The sequence below is a fragment of the Protopterus annectens genome, chromosome 13.part0, assembly GCF_019279795.1.
Source record: "Protopterus annectens isolate FY-2018-M chromosome 13.part0, PAN1.0, whole genome shotgun sequence".
Lineage (NCBI taxonomy): Eukaryota > Metazoa > Chordata > Ceratodontiformes > Protopteridae > Protopterus > Protopterus annectens.
In genome coordinates this window covers 632,234,637-632,248,289 of record NC_056747.1, presented here as the reverse complement: position 1 = coordinate 632,248,289, position 13,653 = coordinate 632,234,637, and the positions used below count along the sequence as shown (strand labels likewise).

Genomic DNA, 13,653 nt, shown 5'->3' with positions numbered 1-13,653 from the left:
TAAGAGAAAACTCCCTGAAGATCCAGGGTCTCTGACCTTCTTATTAGTGATCAGACAACATCAACATAAAGGAGATGAGAGTTCTTCTTTTTGCTTTTCGGATTCTTTCTTCCAGGGCCTCTCAAAATCATCACAGACAATACCACAGTAATGTGGTGTATCAACAAGTAAGGGGGACACGGTCCTACCTTCTTTGCAGACTGGCTGTTCAGGTTTGGGATCTAGCTGTCCAGTATCAAGTGACTCTTCAGGCTGTATACATTCCTTCAAAGTAGAATATAGTGTCAGACTGTTGGAGGAGGTCCATCTCACAGGCTTGTAAATAGATGCTTCACAGAGATGAGTTTCTGGGCATTGTCCTTTTGTGGAGTACTCCACAGGTAGATCTTTTTGCCCTCTTTAAACAAGCAACTTCCCTTTTTTTCACCAGAGTCCCAAGTCCTCTGGTTTGGAAGGTGGACAATCTTTCTCTTGGAAGAGGATGTTTCTCTGCACCTTTCCTTCCCTTCCTCTGATTCTAAGGGCCCTGCTCAAGATAGAGCTGGACTCCCCCAAAATCTTGTTGGTAACTCCCTTTTGGTCCAGCAAGCATTGATCCCTCCTTATTCTTCATCAGGGGCAGTCACCACAAGTTACCTCAAAGGGTAGACCTATTCACACAAGACAAGGGGTCTCTGATCAATCCTCATTTGTCCACTCTTTAACTGACATTGTGGGTGATAGGGTTTTGATCCATTTTAGGCACCTGTTTTCTCAGGACATGCTTAGGGTTTTTCAGGAGGCCAGGAAACTCTCTACCAGGAAATTATACGTATCCAAATGGAAGAGATTTTCTGTCTGGTGCCTTGCTCATAATCATTATATGTTTTGTGGTGGGATCCTTCTGATTCTGTCTTGTTTGTGTGAATTGCTCCATGCTGGGTTAGCATATTCTTCTTCTAAAGCAAACCTGTCTGCTATTTCTGCTTGTCTGTCATTGACTCCTTCTCTTGCCTCTAGGTTTGAGATCAAACGGTTTCTTAAAGACGTCCCTCATATCAGGTCTCCCAGGAAGCCTGTTCTGCCTGCCTGGGACCTCAGTTTTGTACTTGAAAAATTTACTTGGGCTCCTCTTGAGCCTGTGGCTTCAGGTCCTTTGCAACATTGTACATGGAAGACTGTTCTTCATTTGGCCCTTACTTCAGCTAAAAGAGTCTCTGAATTCCAGGCTGTTATGGCTGTTCCTCCATTTTTTTTTTTATAGGGACACGGTGTTTCTTAATACTAATCCTTCCTTTATGTCCAAGATAGTTTGTTAACGAATTGTCTCTTTATCAGTCTTTACCCTCCTTTTTTCCTTCTCTGCAGTCGGATAGTGAGAATGTTCTTCACACCTTGGATTTTCATCGACAGCTCAGATATTATTTGGATAAGACTCAAGTCATTCATAAATCTGAGTAACTTTTTATTTCTTTTCATCCCAGATCCCTGGGTTTGGCTGTTTCTAAGCAAACCATATTCTCCTGGATCTCTAAAGCCATTTCTTTTGGTTACTCCTTTCATAGTAAATGTCTTTCTTTCTCTGTAAAGGCTCATTCTACTAGGGCCGTTTCTTCCAGTGGTGCTTTTTTCAAAGGACTGGATGTCAATTCCATCCTTGCGGCTGCTACGTGGACCTCTCTCCATACTTTCACTAAGCATTGCAAACTGGATGTTGTTTCCAGAGCAAGAATTGGCTTTGCCAGGGCTATCTTGCATGGGTTTCTTGAGAGCTCTTCTGTGTTTTCTCCTCCCTAGTTTTCTCTTGAGCTTTTATACTCTCCCTTTTCTAAAGAATACTGCAACAGTGATATGGAAGGACATAGTACAGTTGTATAAAATCTTACCATAACTGTAGTGTCCTTCTCGTCACTGTTGAATTATTTGCCCCTTCCCTCCTCCTCCTGCTCTTCTCTTTTCTTCTATCTTCCTGGCCTGGAATTCCTTTCATTTTTCACTTTCTGGGTGCATATGTTCCTACTAATTCCAAGGAATTTTAGTCTTCCTTGGGCTATTCAGTTTCAGGTATGCGTGCTTGTGACATACAAAATCTATAAAATTCTATGGCTTTGGTATACTGGCCAGACATTGGGCTACCTTTGGCAAAGAATCCCTTTTTGTAAAGAATACTGCATCAGTGAAGAGAAGGACATCTACTGTTATGGTAAGATTTTCCACAAATGTACGATTTCCCTGCCAAGTCAGAATGGTGTGCCCATCCCTGGAGAAGCAGCTGCTGCCATTAGTAACATGGTTGGCCTCATTTCTCCTTTCAGGAAGAAACAGAAAACCAGTAATGTGTCTACTCCTCCTCAATTTTCTTTAGAGGGGAGTATTTTACTAGATCTGGCTCAGGGTTTAATTAATTCAGAATATTGGTCCTTCTTGTAAAATAAAAATAGTTTATGGTAAAAGAAAGAAAGAGGGATTCTTCTTTTCTGAATCTGAACAAGAATATGCAGGGAAGGATTCATTCTGATTTCAGATTCAGACATTGAAGAGAGCTCTGTTTGTAATTTGCCTTGTAGGGGCTTTTTCTCTAAGACTATTGCTATAATGTGCCAGTGTTTTCAGTGGGAGAACACTGAGGTTTCTCAGTCCCTCAGAAAATATGATGACTTGTTACAGAAGGATTTTCCAGAACCTTCACCCATTCCTGTTGCTTTATCAGCTTTAGAGGATGTGTGTGTTACTGCCTGCAATTTTCCTGATAGTCAGCCAGCTGCCCCTAAAAAGGCAGACAGGATTTATAAAATTCAACAGTCTTAAATTTCTATTTATCGTTTCAAACCTGACACAGCCTTCGTTAATTCCACTGCTGTCAAGCACTTAGTTAATTCCAGTCCTATTGTTTCTGATAAGGATGGGAAAAATATTCATAGGTATAGAAGAAAAATTGTTTACTTCTGAAAATTTGGTTTTAAGAATTTTGAATTGTAAGGGTCATAAGTTAGTTTGTTCTGCCAAATTGTGAAAGTATAAGTACTTTATTTGTAGTTTCTTCTTGTGAGGAAATTAAATAAGTTTCTTCTTTTGCACAGATCATTAGTCATTGTTTGCAGTGTGTATGACTCTGTTGATGATACTTCCAGGGGGATAGCCACTGCTGCAGTTTTAAAGAGGTTTGAATGGCTGCATTCTCAGAACATACAAATGATGATAAAAATGAGATTTTAAATTCTCCCTTGGATAGAGGGGTCTATATTAAATCAGCGAACGCTTAAAAAAGTGAACGCTGAATTATCGACCCCATGTAAGTAAAAGCTTAGAATGCTGAACACTCGGAACAGCGATTTTTTTATCCAGGAAAAAAAAATCACTGTTCCAATAAATAAATAAATAAATAAAAATTTCAAAACATTACATAAAGTGGGGGGCTTCTCCCCCGATGTGGGGACTGTGCCCCACACACCCCTCCTACTTAAATACACCAACTGCAAGATCGCACAACAGTGAAGAAAATGGCAAAGTAACGGAGGCGGTCAAGCGATTTCTTTCACAGGGGAAGAAATCGCTTATATGCTGTTTCGCTATTTTGCTGTTTCGTGCTTTCAAGTTTGATCAAGACACATTTAAAGGACTGTGTCTTTGATTATATAATAGGAACCCGGATAGAGATTTTGTATTTGCCCCCTCTGCTGTAGAGGTGGTCAAAAATGTGATGAAAGGGGCAAGCTGGTCCATCAAATCGCTAAGATTTTTCAGACGTCATTTTACAAATTGTCCAAGAGATTTTCTTTCTCATCACCCATTTTTGGCAAAAAACAGGCTCAACAGAATTCAGGTAAACAGATGTTTAAGAAGTAATGGCACGGGACTTCCAAAAAGAAGTGTCTAATCTCCCAAAACCATGGGCAGCTCAATATTTCTCAATGATTATTTAAGAGCCCTTGTGATCCTCTCCCACCCTGGCCCCCCTTTTCTTCCAGAAAGTCTTAATCTCCACTTTTCTCTTTGGCTGCAGATTACTTCAGATAAATGGGCTCTGAATATCATTCATCAAGGTTACAGATAGCAGTGGTAGGAAATTTTTCCTTTCCAGGGGATAATTCCTCGTCCTCCAGATCAGACTCTCTTGTTCCCTCCTGTTCTTCATCACATGCCGTGCCAAGGACTGATAAAACCAATTCCTCCTTCCCAATTGTGTAAAGGGTTTTTAATCAAAGATATTCCTGCTGCCACAGAAAGAAAATGCTTGAAGACCATTTTCTTTATCTTTCTTTCCAAAACCTGTTTGTGATAGTGCTGTGATTCATAATTGTGCTACTTTACAACCTGTTACCTGTTCTTCCTCTTTCAAGTTTCCTAGTAACACTAGTCTTATAAGGTTCTTACCATCACATGCCTATTCATCAAGAATTCAGATGTTTCTTAAGTCTGGATCACATTATCAGTTCTCTGCCGTAACCTCTGGACTATCGACTGCACCAAGAGTGTTCACAAAGTGTCTAGCTCCAGTTATAGCTCATTGCAGGCTGCAGGGTATCCACATTTTCATAGTTGGATAACTTGCTTATCTTTGCAGAGTCTTTTTCAAATTGTCAGGAATTTCTGTCTTTGGTGAGAGATCTCTTGGAATCCCAGCTTGTGCAAAATAACAGTCAAAAGTCTTTCTTGACTCTCTCACAGGATTTGTTACTGGGATGTCAACTAGACACTTCAGTTCAAAGAACTTTTATTCTATAGGTAAAAATAGATACTTATTTGGATCTCTTTCTAAGATTTTCAACTCTGACTTCAGTCCCTGAGAAGGAATACCTCAGGATTTTGGTTCTCATGGCATGTCTGATTTTCATAATATCGCTGGCAAGACTCCACATGAGAAAGATACAGTGGTATTTGAAATCTCTTTGGTCCTGGCATCAACTCCTGTTTTTTTTTTTTTTTAATCCCAGTGCTGGGGTTTGTTAGACGATAAATCTTTTTGGTGGCGAAAGCAGATATCCTTAAATCCAGGTCTTCCCTTCTCCGTCCCTGCTCCAAATCAGTCAGTCACTACAGATACCTTGGACTTTGCTTGGGGAGCAATAGCAAGGGGAGAAAAGTGCAAGGTATCCCTGACAACAAATTTAGACAAAATGACATAAACACAAAAGAGATTCTTACCTTTATCAAGGCACTCAACTTTCTGAATCACATCTAGTCCCCAGGACCACTTCAGTTTGTTATAGGTAATACTACAGTGATGTGGTACATAAGCAACAGGGAACCAGGTCTTACCCCCTTTTCAGACTAGCCATGTTAGCATGGGATATAGCTTTAAAGTGTAGTCTTACTCTACAAGCATCCTATATTCTGTCAAAACAAAACTGTGTGGCAAACAAGCTGAGCAGGACCAACTAGATCGGGGGTCTTCCAAGATATGATCCATCTATGAGAAGCTCCTCAAGTAAACCTTTTTGCCTCCTCTCTGAACAACAAACTGGCAAGATTCTATTCCTGGACCCTGTGCAAGAAGACCTGGAAGACCTATGCCTTTTCTTTTCTTTGGACAGAAATGTTCCTATATGCTTATCCACCCTTCTCCCTAATATCCAGGATACTTCTGAAAATTCAGAAGGGATCCCCTAAGGTCATTGTGATGACTCTGTTCTGGCCTAGGCAACTGTGGTTCCCCCTTTTTTTCAGAAATGGCCGGGGCAATTACAGCAAGCTTCCTCACAGACTGGATCTGCTCACACAAAAATGGGGTGTTTGATGCACTCTGACATCAGTCATTTTCATTTGACTGCCTGAATGATAAGGTCTTAATGCTATTTAGGTACCTGTTTACTGTGGACATGCAACACGTACTAATGGAGGCAAGAAAGCCTGTTACTAGAAAGTCATATATTAATTAAATGGAAAATGTTTTCTATTTGGTGCCAACAACAAACCATTGAGGGTTAGTTGTTCTCTGGTTTTACAATTTTTGTGTGAGTTATTATCCTGAGGCCTTTCTTATTCCTTTATTTATTAACCATTTCAGCATGTCTGCCAATAGATCCTCCTCTTTGCAGTTGCATGTCAAACTGTTCTTGAAAGGGTTTTTGCATGAGGCCACTAAGTAAACTGATGGCCCCTCCTTGGAACCTTAATTTTGTGTTAGAAAAGCTAACATCATTTGCTCTATTTGAAACAGCTAATCTGTCTGACTTGAAGTTCTTAACATGGAAAACAGTTTTACTGATTGCTTCTGGCCTCAGCAAGAAGGGTACCCGAGTTGCAAGCTGTTAAGGTGAGTCATCTCCTACCTCATTTTCCATAGGCACTTGGTTTCTTTGAGAAATAATCCTTTTATGCCTAAAGTGGTATCCAAGTTTACTTTAAACCAAACTATCCAGCTCCTCATTTTCTTTACTGAATCTAAAAATGAGGGAGAAAGACTACTCCATATCTTAGATGTCCACAGACAGCTCGGGTACTATCTTGACAGAACGAAATCTCTCAGATGTCTGGTCCAGTTATTTATTTCTTGTGAAGGTAAGAAGGAACAACACCTGTCAGATAAGACTGTTTCAAAGTGGTTGTCTCAGGCTTACTTTTTATTGTTTCCACCACGGTAAAAGTATTCCAGGAAGGGTCAAGCCATATATTGCCAAGGCATTGGGTTCATCTATGGGTTTTGGAAAGAGCTGGACTCTAAGTATTCTGAAAGCAGCAACTTGGTCCTCTGTATACAGTTTTAAATTCAATACAAGCTAGATTCCTTTTCCGAGTCTAGGTCAGACTTTACTAGGACCATTCTCTCAGGGTTCCTAGACTCTTCTCTTTCCACCTTCCAAATGTAGTTAGCTATGGTAATCTACTAGTACAGCTAAGGCTACTGCAACAGTTATCAATATGATGAACACAGTACAGTTGTTAAGTAAACTTACCATAACAGTAGATGTGTGAATGAACACTGCTACAGTAGCTGATCCCTCCACTCCCCTTTGTTTCTGTTGTGTTTTTTATGCCAGGGTGTAGACATTTTCATGTTCCTAGCAATGTTGTTTCAGGGCTCAGCTTCTCTTTCTGCCTGAAGGCGCTGAAGGGCTTGGCACCCATACGTGTCTTTTAGTCAGCTCTGATTGAGTTAAAGGTTTGGACATGTGGAAGGTGCCCTGAAGCTTTGGAAGTTGGCCAACCGTTGTATCCTATGCAGTATATAGCCCATATATACCTTAGGCTGCTGCAGCAGTAATCATTTGAACATCTACAGTTGTGCCAAGTTTACTTACACAAATTGTGTACTGTATTTTTTTTTAATAGCCAGTTTCTAGTTACATTTCTTATCCCACGGAATATTCTGTCTTTTATTAATCAGTTGTGCAACTGAACAGATTCACAGTATTTATTTTTTACAGTAAATTAAGCATATACTTTACTCTTGTAACAAATAAGTGTTACATAAATGGCAAATTCTAGGCTAACATTAACTTCTGAACTTCTCCATGAGTTATTTCCATTCTTTTTTCAATTAAAGAGAAGCTGAATTATTAAATACTTTCAGGGCTTCTTCAACAATGACTTGCAGGAGTTTAGCATACTGTTTTTTTTCAGGGATCGCAGTTAACCCACTCTCAGTAAGGAATAAATCAGTTGTCTGGATCTGAAGCTTCCAGTTCTCATCTACCTTTCATGCATTAAGAGAATTTCAGAGTATTGTAGTTGAAGTATTTCCACTGAAAATTGTACTTATCTCTTTCCAAACCCGTAGGCTTTTAAAAGCATGTATGTTCAGGATTTCTAGACATGACTTACAAATCTCTGTAACTGGCTCATTAACATTAAAGCTGTATACCCGGCCATTATGCAACAGCCATCAGTCTTAAGGATGATTTCCAGTGGCAAGAAAATAGATAAGTAATTGTTGAACTTAATATAGTTATTTCAGAAAATATTTGACAGATATTTTTGTGACACAAGTGAAATACTGCCAGCCCAGTTAGCTGGAATTTTGTAAATAATTATATGTCATTTGAGAATATTAATATGATTTACATAGAAATGTAACAAAAGTAGACACTACTGCCAGCTCAGCTATCTGGAGTTTTGTAAGTAGTTATATGTTATTTGTGAATACCAGCATGATGCAGTGGCTTGTGTTACCAAATGTATTAGCACTATATGTTATGTGTATATTATACAATGATCTCCCCATTAATATTCCAAAACATGCACGCTGATTGGCCCATTGTAAATCCCACAGTATACCAATGGAAAAAGGTCCGGTCGCCCAAACTTTTTTCCGTTGATATAAGGTGTCCAAAACTTTTTTTTTTTTTTTAATAAAAACAAAAAACGGAGCAACAGAGACTTTCTTTTCTCCGCTGATTCCGTTTCAAAGCATTGCTGTACTGGGTATGCGTGGGAACTCAAGTGCCATATGCATGCGCAGTACATCAACACAAGGAAGCAGTATACCACCACCGGTGGAAGAACAGTAATGCGCCATTATACAAAGACATTATTTAAGAAAAGTAAGTATTTTTTTCTTAAATAATGTCATTGTATAATAGCAATAACCAACTCTGTGGTTGTGGTACATTGAAGATTTACCCATGGTTGGCTTTATTTAATCACTCTGGCTTCGCTCTCGTGATTAAACCACACCAACCATGGGTAAATCTTCAATATACCACACCATGTCATCGGTTGTTGCTTAATTAAACCACTGGTACAGAAGTGTGTATTGAACAGAGTTTGTACAGTACTGAGCTTCAAGGATGTGTCCACAGTGTACCCTACTGGAAATGAACAGAAATGTATGTAAACTGTATACCTGTACAAATGTATGTTTTAATAATAGAAACTGGAACATACATAGTTAACTTGCAAAACTTCAAGAAAATAAGTTGAATTTAAATTACTTTACGATTGTGTTATAAAAGTTTCAATGCAGCAAGGAGACAGGATGTCTAGAAATAGGGTGCCTTCTGCATTTTTTGTAAGTGTTTTATTATGTCTTCTAGCAACTGCAAACATCTGAAGGCTATGTATTTTTCACAAGGAGATGTCAAATGCCACGGGGGGGGGGGGTGGCTAACTTGGGAACTTAAGTCAGGTGACAAAAAGTGATATCATCCAAGTTAACCCAGCAGTAATATTTAATATTAATTTAAGAACTTTTGTCTTGGACCTAGCACGAACATCCATTCATCATCACTATCTGCACTTGCCTTGCTGTAAGATTTAGGGCATAGTATCTGTTTTAGATATAGATAAGAATATAGTAAAGATTACTTTACATGTTTTCTGTGTTTGAGACTGTCCTGCAATGTTGTTTTAAAATATTTTCTGTGATTTTGAACTCTGACTTTACTGTATTGATCAACTGAGTATTGTCCTATTCTTTTATTGTTTATTATTAAATATATTTAAACCTATTTTTGTAGCTGGTATTTGTGAGGCATATTTAAGCTCTTGGTGTACTTGCATATGTATTTGGTGACACTGTATAGGCCACTCCTAAATAGCCTTGCAAGTCTTGGTCAGACTACCATTTGGATAATAGTAACATTACATAGTAGGATTGGACACCCTTTGTAAGGGCCTTATAGTAGCTGATAAGTAGGGGTTGGTGGCAGTGGAAACTGCTTTATAGTCCTGGCAGAAGGGGGCATAGCTAGTAAAGCTGTGCCAGCCTTCCCCAGGTGTGTGTGTGTTTGTATATAAACCAAATCTCAAAGTGTGTATGTGTCAGCTACTTGGGCAGGGACACGAAGCACTGGTTGGACAGAGAGGGTGCTGGGGGTCTTGTCTTGGCCCCTCAGTTGATATCTTAACCCTATAGCTGTGCCAACGGGGAGTCTTATTGGGGATCTGGAGAAAGAGGGAGAAACATGCCCCAGACTGACTGTGATCTCTGTGTGCTGTTAAGGGAAATTATACTTTTCTATGTGTGTACTTGTCATCCTCCCAGTGTGTACGTCCCTAGCTGTTGACAGTGGTGAGGATTGAGGCTCCTTGATTACTGGCCCAGTGCAGGGGCATCACACTTTTCATGTCTTAAGTTGTATTTGATATGAATATTTTGTAGCTAATTATGTGACATGACTATATTTGTGTCTGTTGTCACAGTATCATAAAAAAGCTTCATTCTCACTGAGTAAATTAAGTATAAATAGCTGAATGAAATGAAAAGCTTGATTTGCAAAAATGACATACATTAGAAATGTTCTTCTCTTTCCAGGGGGTCTGCAGCAGCCAACACCATCTCTCAATTCTTACAAGCTATTTTGCTGCTTATATACATCCGGTGGAAAAAGTTACATACAGCAACTTGGGGAGGTAATGTAATGTGTAAAAATATGTATGCCGAGTAAGACTATTTTAGACTTGGTCTTGCAATGTTTCTTTTATACTTGAAGGAGCCAGCTTTTTGTAATTTCAGGATGGGAATTCAGATATCAAGAGTTGTGTTTTCAAACTGCTGAAGACTTCACTCATACAGCATATCTAAGGCTAAAGTGCCTTGGTTCCGTAGTGGAAGATCGCTCACTTCAGTAAGTGAAAGTAATGATTTCCTCGCCATGTAGCAGAATGCAAAACAACTCCCATCTCTCACAAGCAAAAACAGCAAAACTATAGAGGAGTTAGTCTGATTTATCTCCTCTGTAACATCTAACTTGGTGCTATGGATTTAAAATCATATTTATTTTCAGGAAGACTGGAGAGTTTTGTACCTAACAAACCTTTTGGCTCATGGTGGTTGGCAGTATACTTGAGGTTGTGGAAGCTCTACCTTGTGTTGTGTGATATTCTGTTGTAATTTCTGTGCAGAACTTCATTTCTTTAGCAGCCATAGCTAGCGATTAGGTATCCACAATACCTGTGGCTGCAGGGGGATCCCATTATCCTTAATTGTGTTGGACCCCCTCAGAAGCTGGCTTTGCTAGAGTTAAAAGGAGTTAAGAAAACAAACAAAATTAGATTCTTAATTCCCTGATGATCTGCTTTATCCTAAACAGAATTACTGTATAATCCTGTTTTAAGATAAATCTGGTAACTAGGGAAACCAGTGAATGAGCATGAGGTAGAAGCTAGAGATCAGCAACCTGGAATGACTGATCTCTTTACTCACCTGCACTTTTAAAATGCACACTCTGATAATCTTCAGGGAGAGTTTCTTCTTTTAGAAGGTATTTTTGTAAATACCGGCAGGACACCAGATCCTGTAACACTTAACAGTTTTGTTCAAGAATTCTGAAACCAAAAACAATGGGGAGAACAAAGACATAAAATCAGAAACATTAATATTTCTTCACTTAAAAAGTTATTACAGCAATGGATTTTGCATCAGTATGCAACTTCTGAACAATAATAAGAAACTCTAAAGTCTGGCATTACTGACTTACTGTAATCCTCGATTATTTACCAGAACAATCAAACATTTTATGAAGGACAGGACAAAACTATGAGGCAAAATCAAGGAGGTTCTGAGAACTTTGTAACCATGACATGTATAGATTTCTCAAGTGAGTGAATAAAAGTGACTTTGCCCTGCTGCTGTTTGACTGTTTAACATCAGTTTGCTGATCTTGATTGGCAGTAATAATGTCACACACTGTTTTCTATTTGCTGAAATGAATATAAAAGCCTAAATGAGTATTGGTATGGCTTATGCGTGTGTGTGTGTACACATGTGGAGCATTGTAATGTTAGAGTAACAAGTTGGTCATAATTTTTTTCACTTTCTGTGACAAACATGAGCATTGCCATTTTGTCTATGTTTGGGGGTGATAGTTGCTGTGTATTTAAGAGAAACAAGTTGGACATAATTTCAGTTAGGCAGGAGCAGGATGTGTATTTAATCAACTGCTCATTGACTCATTAAGGTTTCTATTTCACAGTACTTTGCTCTGTTGAGTTCTTGGCTGTGACTTTGTATGTAAAATCTGCATGTCTGGTTTGTGCCTGTATAGGTATAGGTTTACATATGTGCTGTGATTTCCTCCAGCACCCCAAAGACATACTGTTAAGTGAACTGGCATTCCTCCTTTTTATTTAAAGGTGAGCCTGTTGCATGCTTGTGAGTTTGTGAATCTTGTGATAAACCTGACTGGCCAGGGGCTGTGTGTGCACAAAATGAATATATCACCGATTTTTATCTATGGAAATACACAGTCATGCTGGGCACTGGTAAAAAATGTAGTTAACAGGTTATTATCCCAAAAAAATAAGGCATAAAATGCATCACAGAACATTCAACTTCTTAGAAATTCTAGGGGTCGAGGCCCCAACCCCAGACTATATAAATGGATATTGACATGGACTTACTGGTGACCTATGTCCTCAACCCCACTTCTTTTATAAGCAGCCCTGTTCAGAAGGTTGCTGTAGCCTGTATGGGGGGGGGGGGGGGGGCTGGGAAAGGTTGTGGTTTTATTTCTTTAATTTTCCTTACAAACTTCAAATGTGAATGAATGGTCATTATATCATGGCGGGGTAGTTGCTGGGGACAGCAGTGTGGTTATAGGTTCATGAGTAGTTAATAGGCTTGCACTACAGGGGACCATTGAAGATCCTAGCCCATATTTTCAGTTGCCCCCAAGCACTGTCTGGTTAAGTGACATGCTCATGGTCACACAGAAGGCAAATGAGGGCTAGGAGAATGAAACCCTGTACCACAGGAACTACAGCTCACACCCTTACCCCTCTGTATCAGCTGCCAGACTTATTATTTCTTTACTTTAACCACAGACCTTAGAGGTGTAAAAAGAATGTCATTATAGCTTTTGCCTAGGAGCAATGTACTGTCTAGGAGCAACAAGATTATTTTTTTCACTTTCCTCACAATAAAATATCTCCTATATACACAGGTGGCATTGTTTTGGGTGTAGGGCTAAGACAATATTTTTACCTATGTCTGACAGCAGCAAGTTGAAATGTATTACTTTGTTCTGTTTATTCTTTCAATTTTGTACGGCCTGACTTCAGAGAGGTACATAGAATATGTATGACAGCAGTCACTTGAAATATATGACTGTGGCCACTTGTGCCTTCAATTTCATTCTAGTCTAACATTACTGGGTTGCACAGAAAGACTGTCTTTTTTGAGTGGACGAATATTGAGGCAGGCAGTATTCCCAGACCTCCCTCACATTTGTCTTGCTAGTTTATTGTTAGCTACTGTTTTGTTGGCTTTGAACAATAAGCCTTGGACCTTGTTTCATCTTTGAGAGAAAAATAAATAAAGGTTGAATGGGCTTATTTACTCATGATTTGTGTTCAGGCCATCACTGAACCAAAAGTTTGGGAAAATAAAATGTTCCTCAGATTATTTAAATCGCCAGACCCCTGTCTTGCTTCACTTATTTCCTACGTATTTAGAACTGCGTAGTTTTCGCTAATTGGAGTATGTTGAAAGGATGCAAGGAAAAATAAAGATGAGCAGCTAATACTGAATTTCTTTCTTTAGTCATGGTCTTTGTTCAGACCATGAAGAATAAGGCTAAATGTGATAAAAAAAAAACTTTAGTACTTGAAAACAGTGTTATGGTTTACAAAGAGATGGGGTGGCCATGGGGACATCTAGCGCCAATAGTTATGATAATTTGGTCATGGCCACATGGCAGAATGAGAATGTTGTTAGATCAAAGAGATGGGATCAGTTAGTCTACAGACATTTTGTCGATGATTTATTTTTGATATGGCATGGGAGTCTGTTAG

At 39.0% G+C, this 13,653-nt stretch overlaps 1 protein-coding gene across 1 annotated transcript in view; it reads left to right on the top strand.

Annotated features, from left to right (window-relative positions):
* LOC122787540 (multidrug and toxin extrusion protein 1-like) overlaps positions 1-13,653 on the top strand; it is a 1,007,044-nt gene that overhangs the window by 547,219 nt on the left and 446,172 nt on the right. The window contains exon 8 of the mRNA XM_044054311.1: positions 10,175-10,272. Coding sequence (XP_043910246.1) covers positions 10,175-10,272 — 98 coding nt within the window. The remainder of the gene's footprint in view (positions 1-10,174; positions 10,273-13,653) is intronic.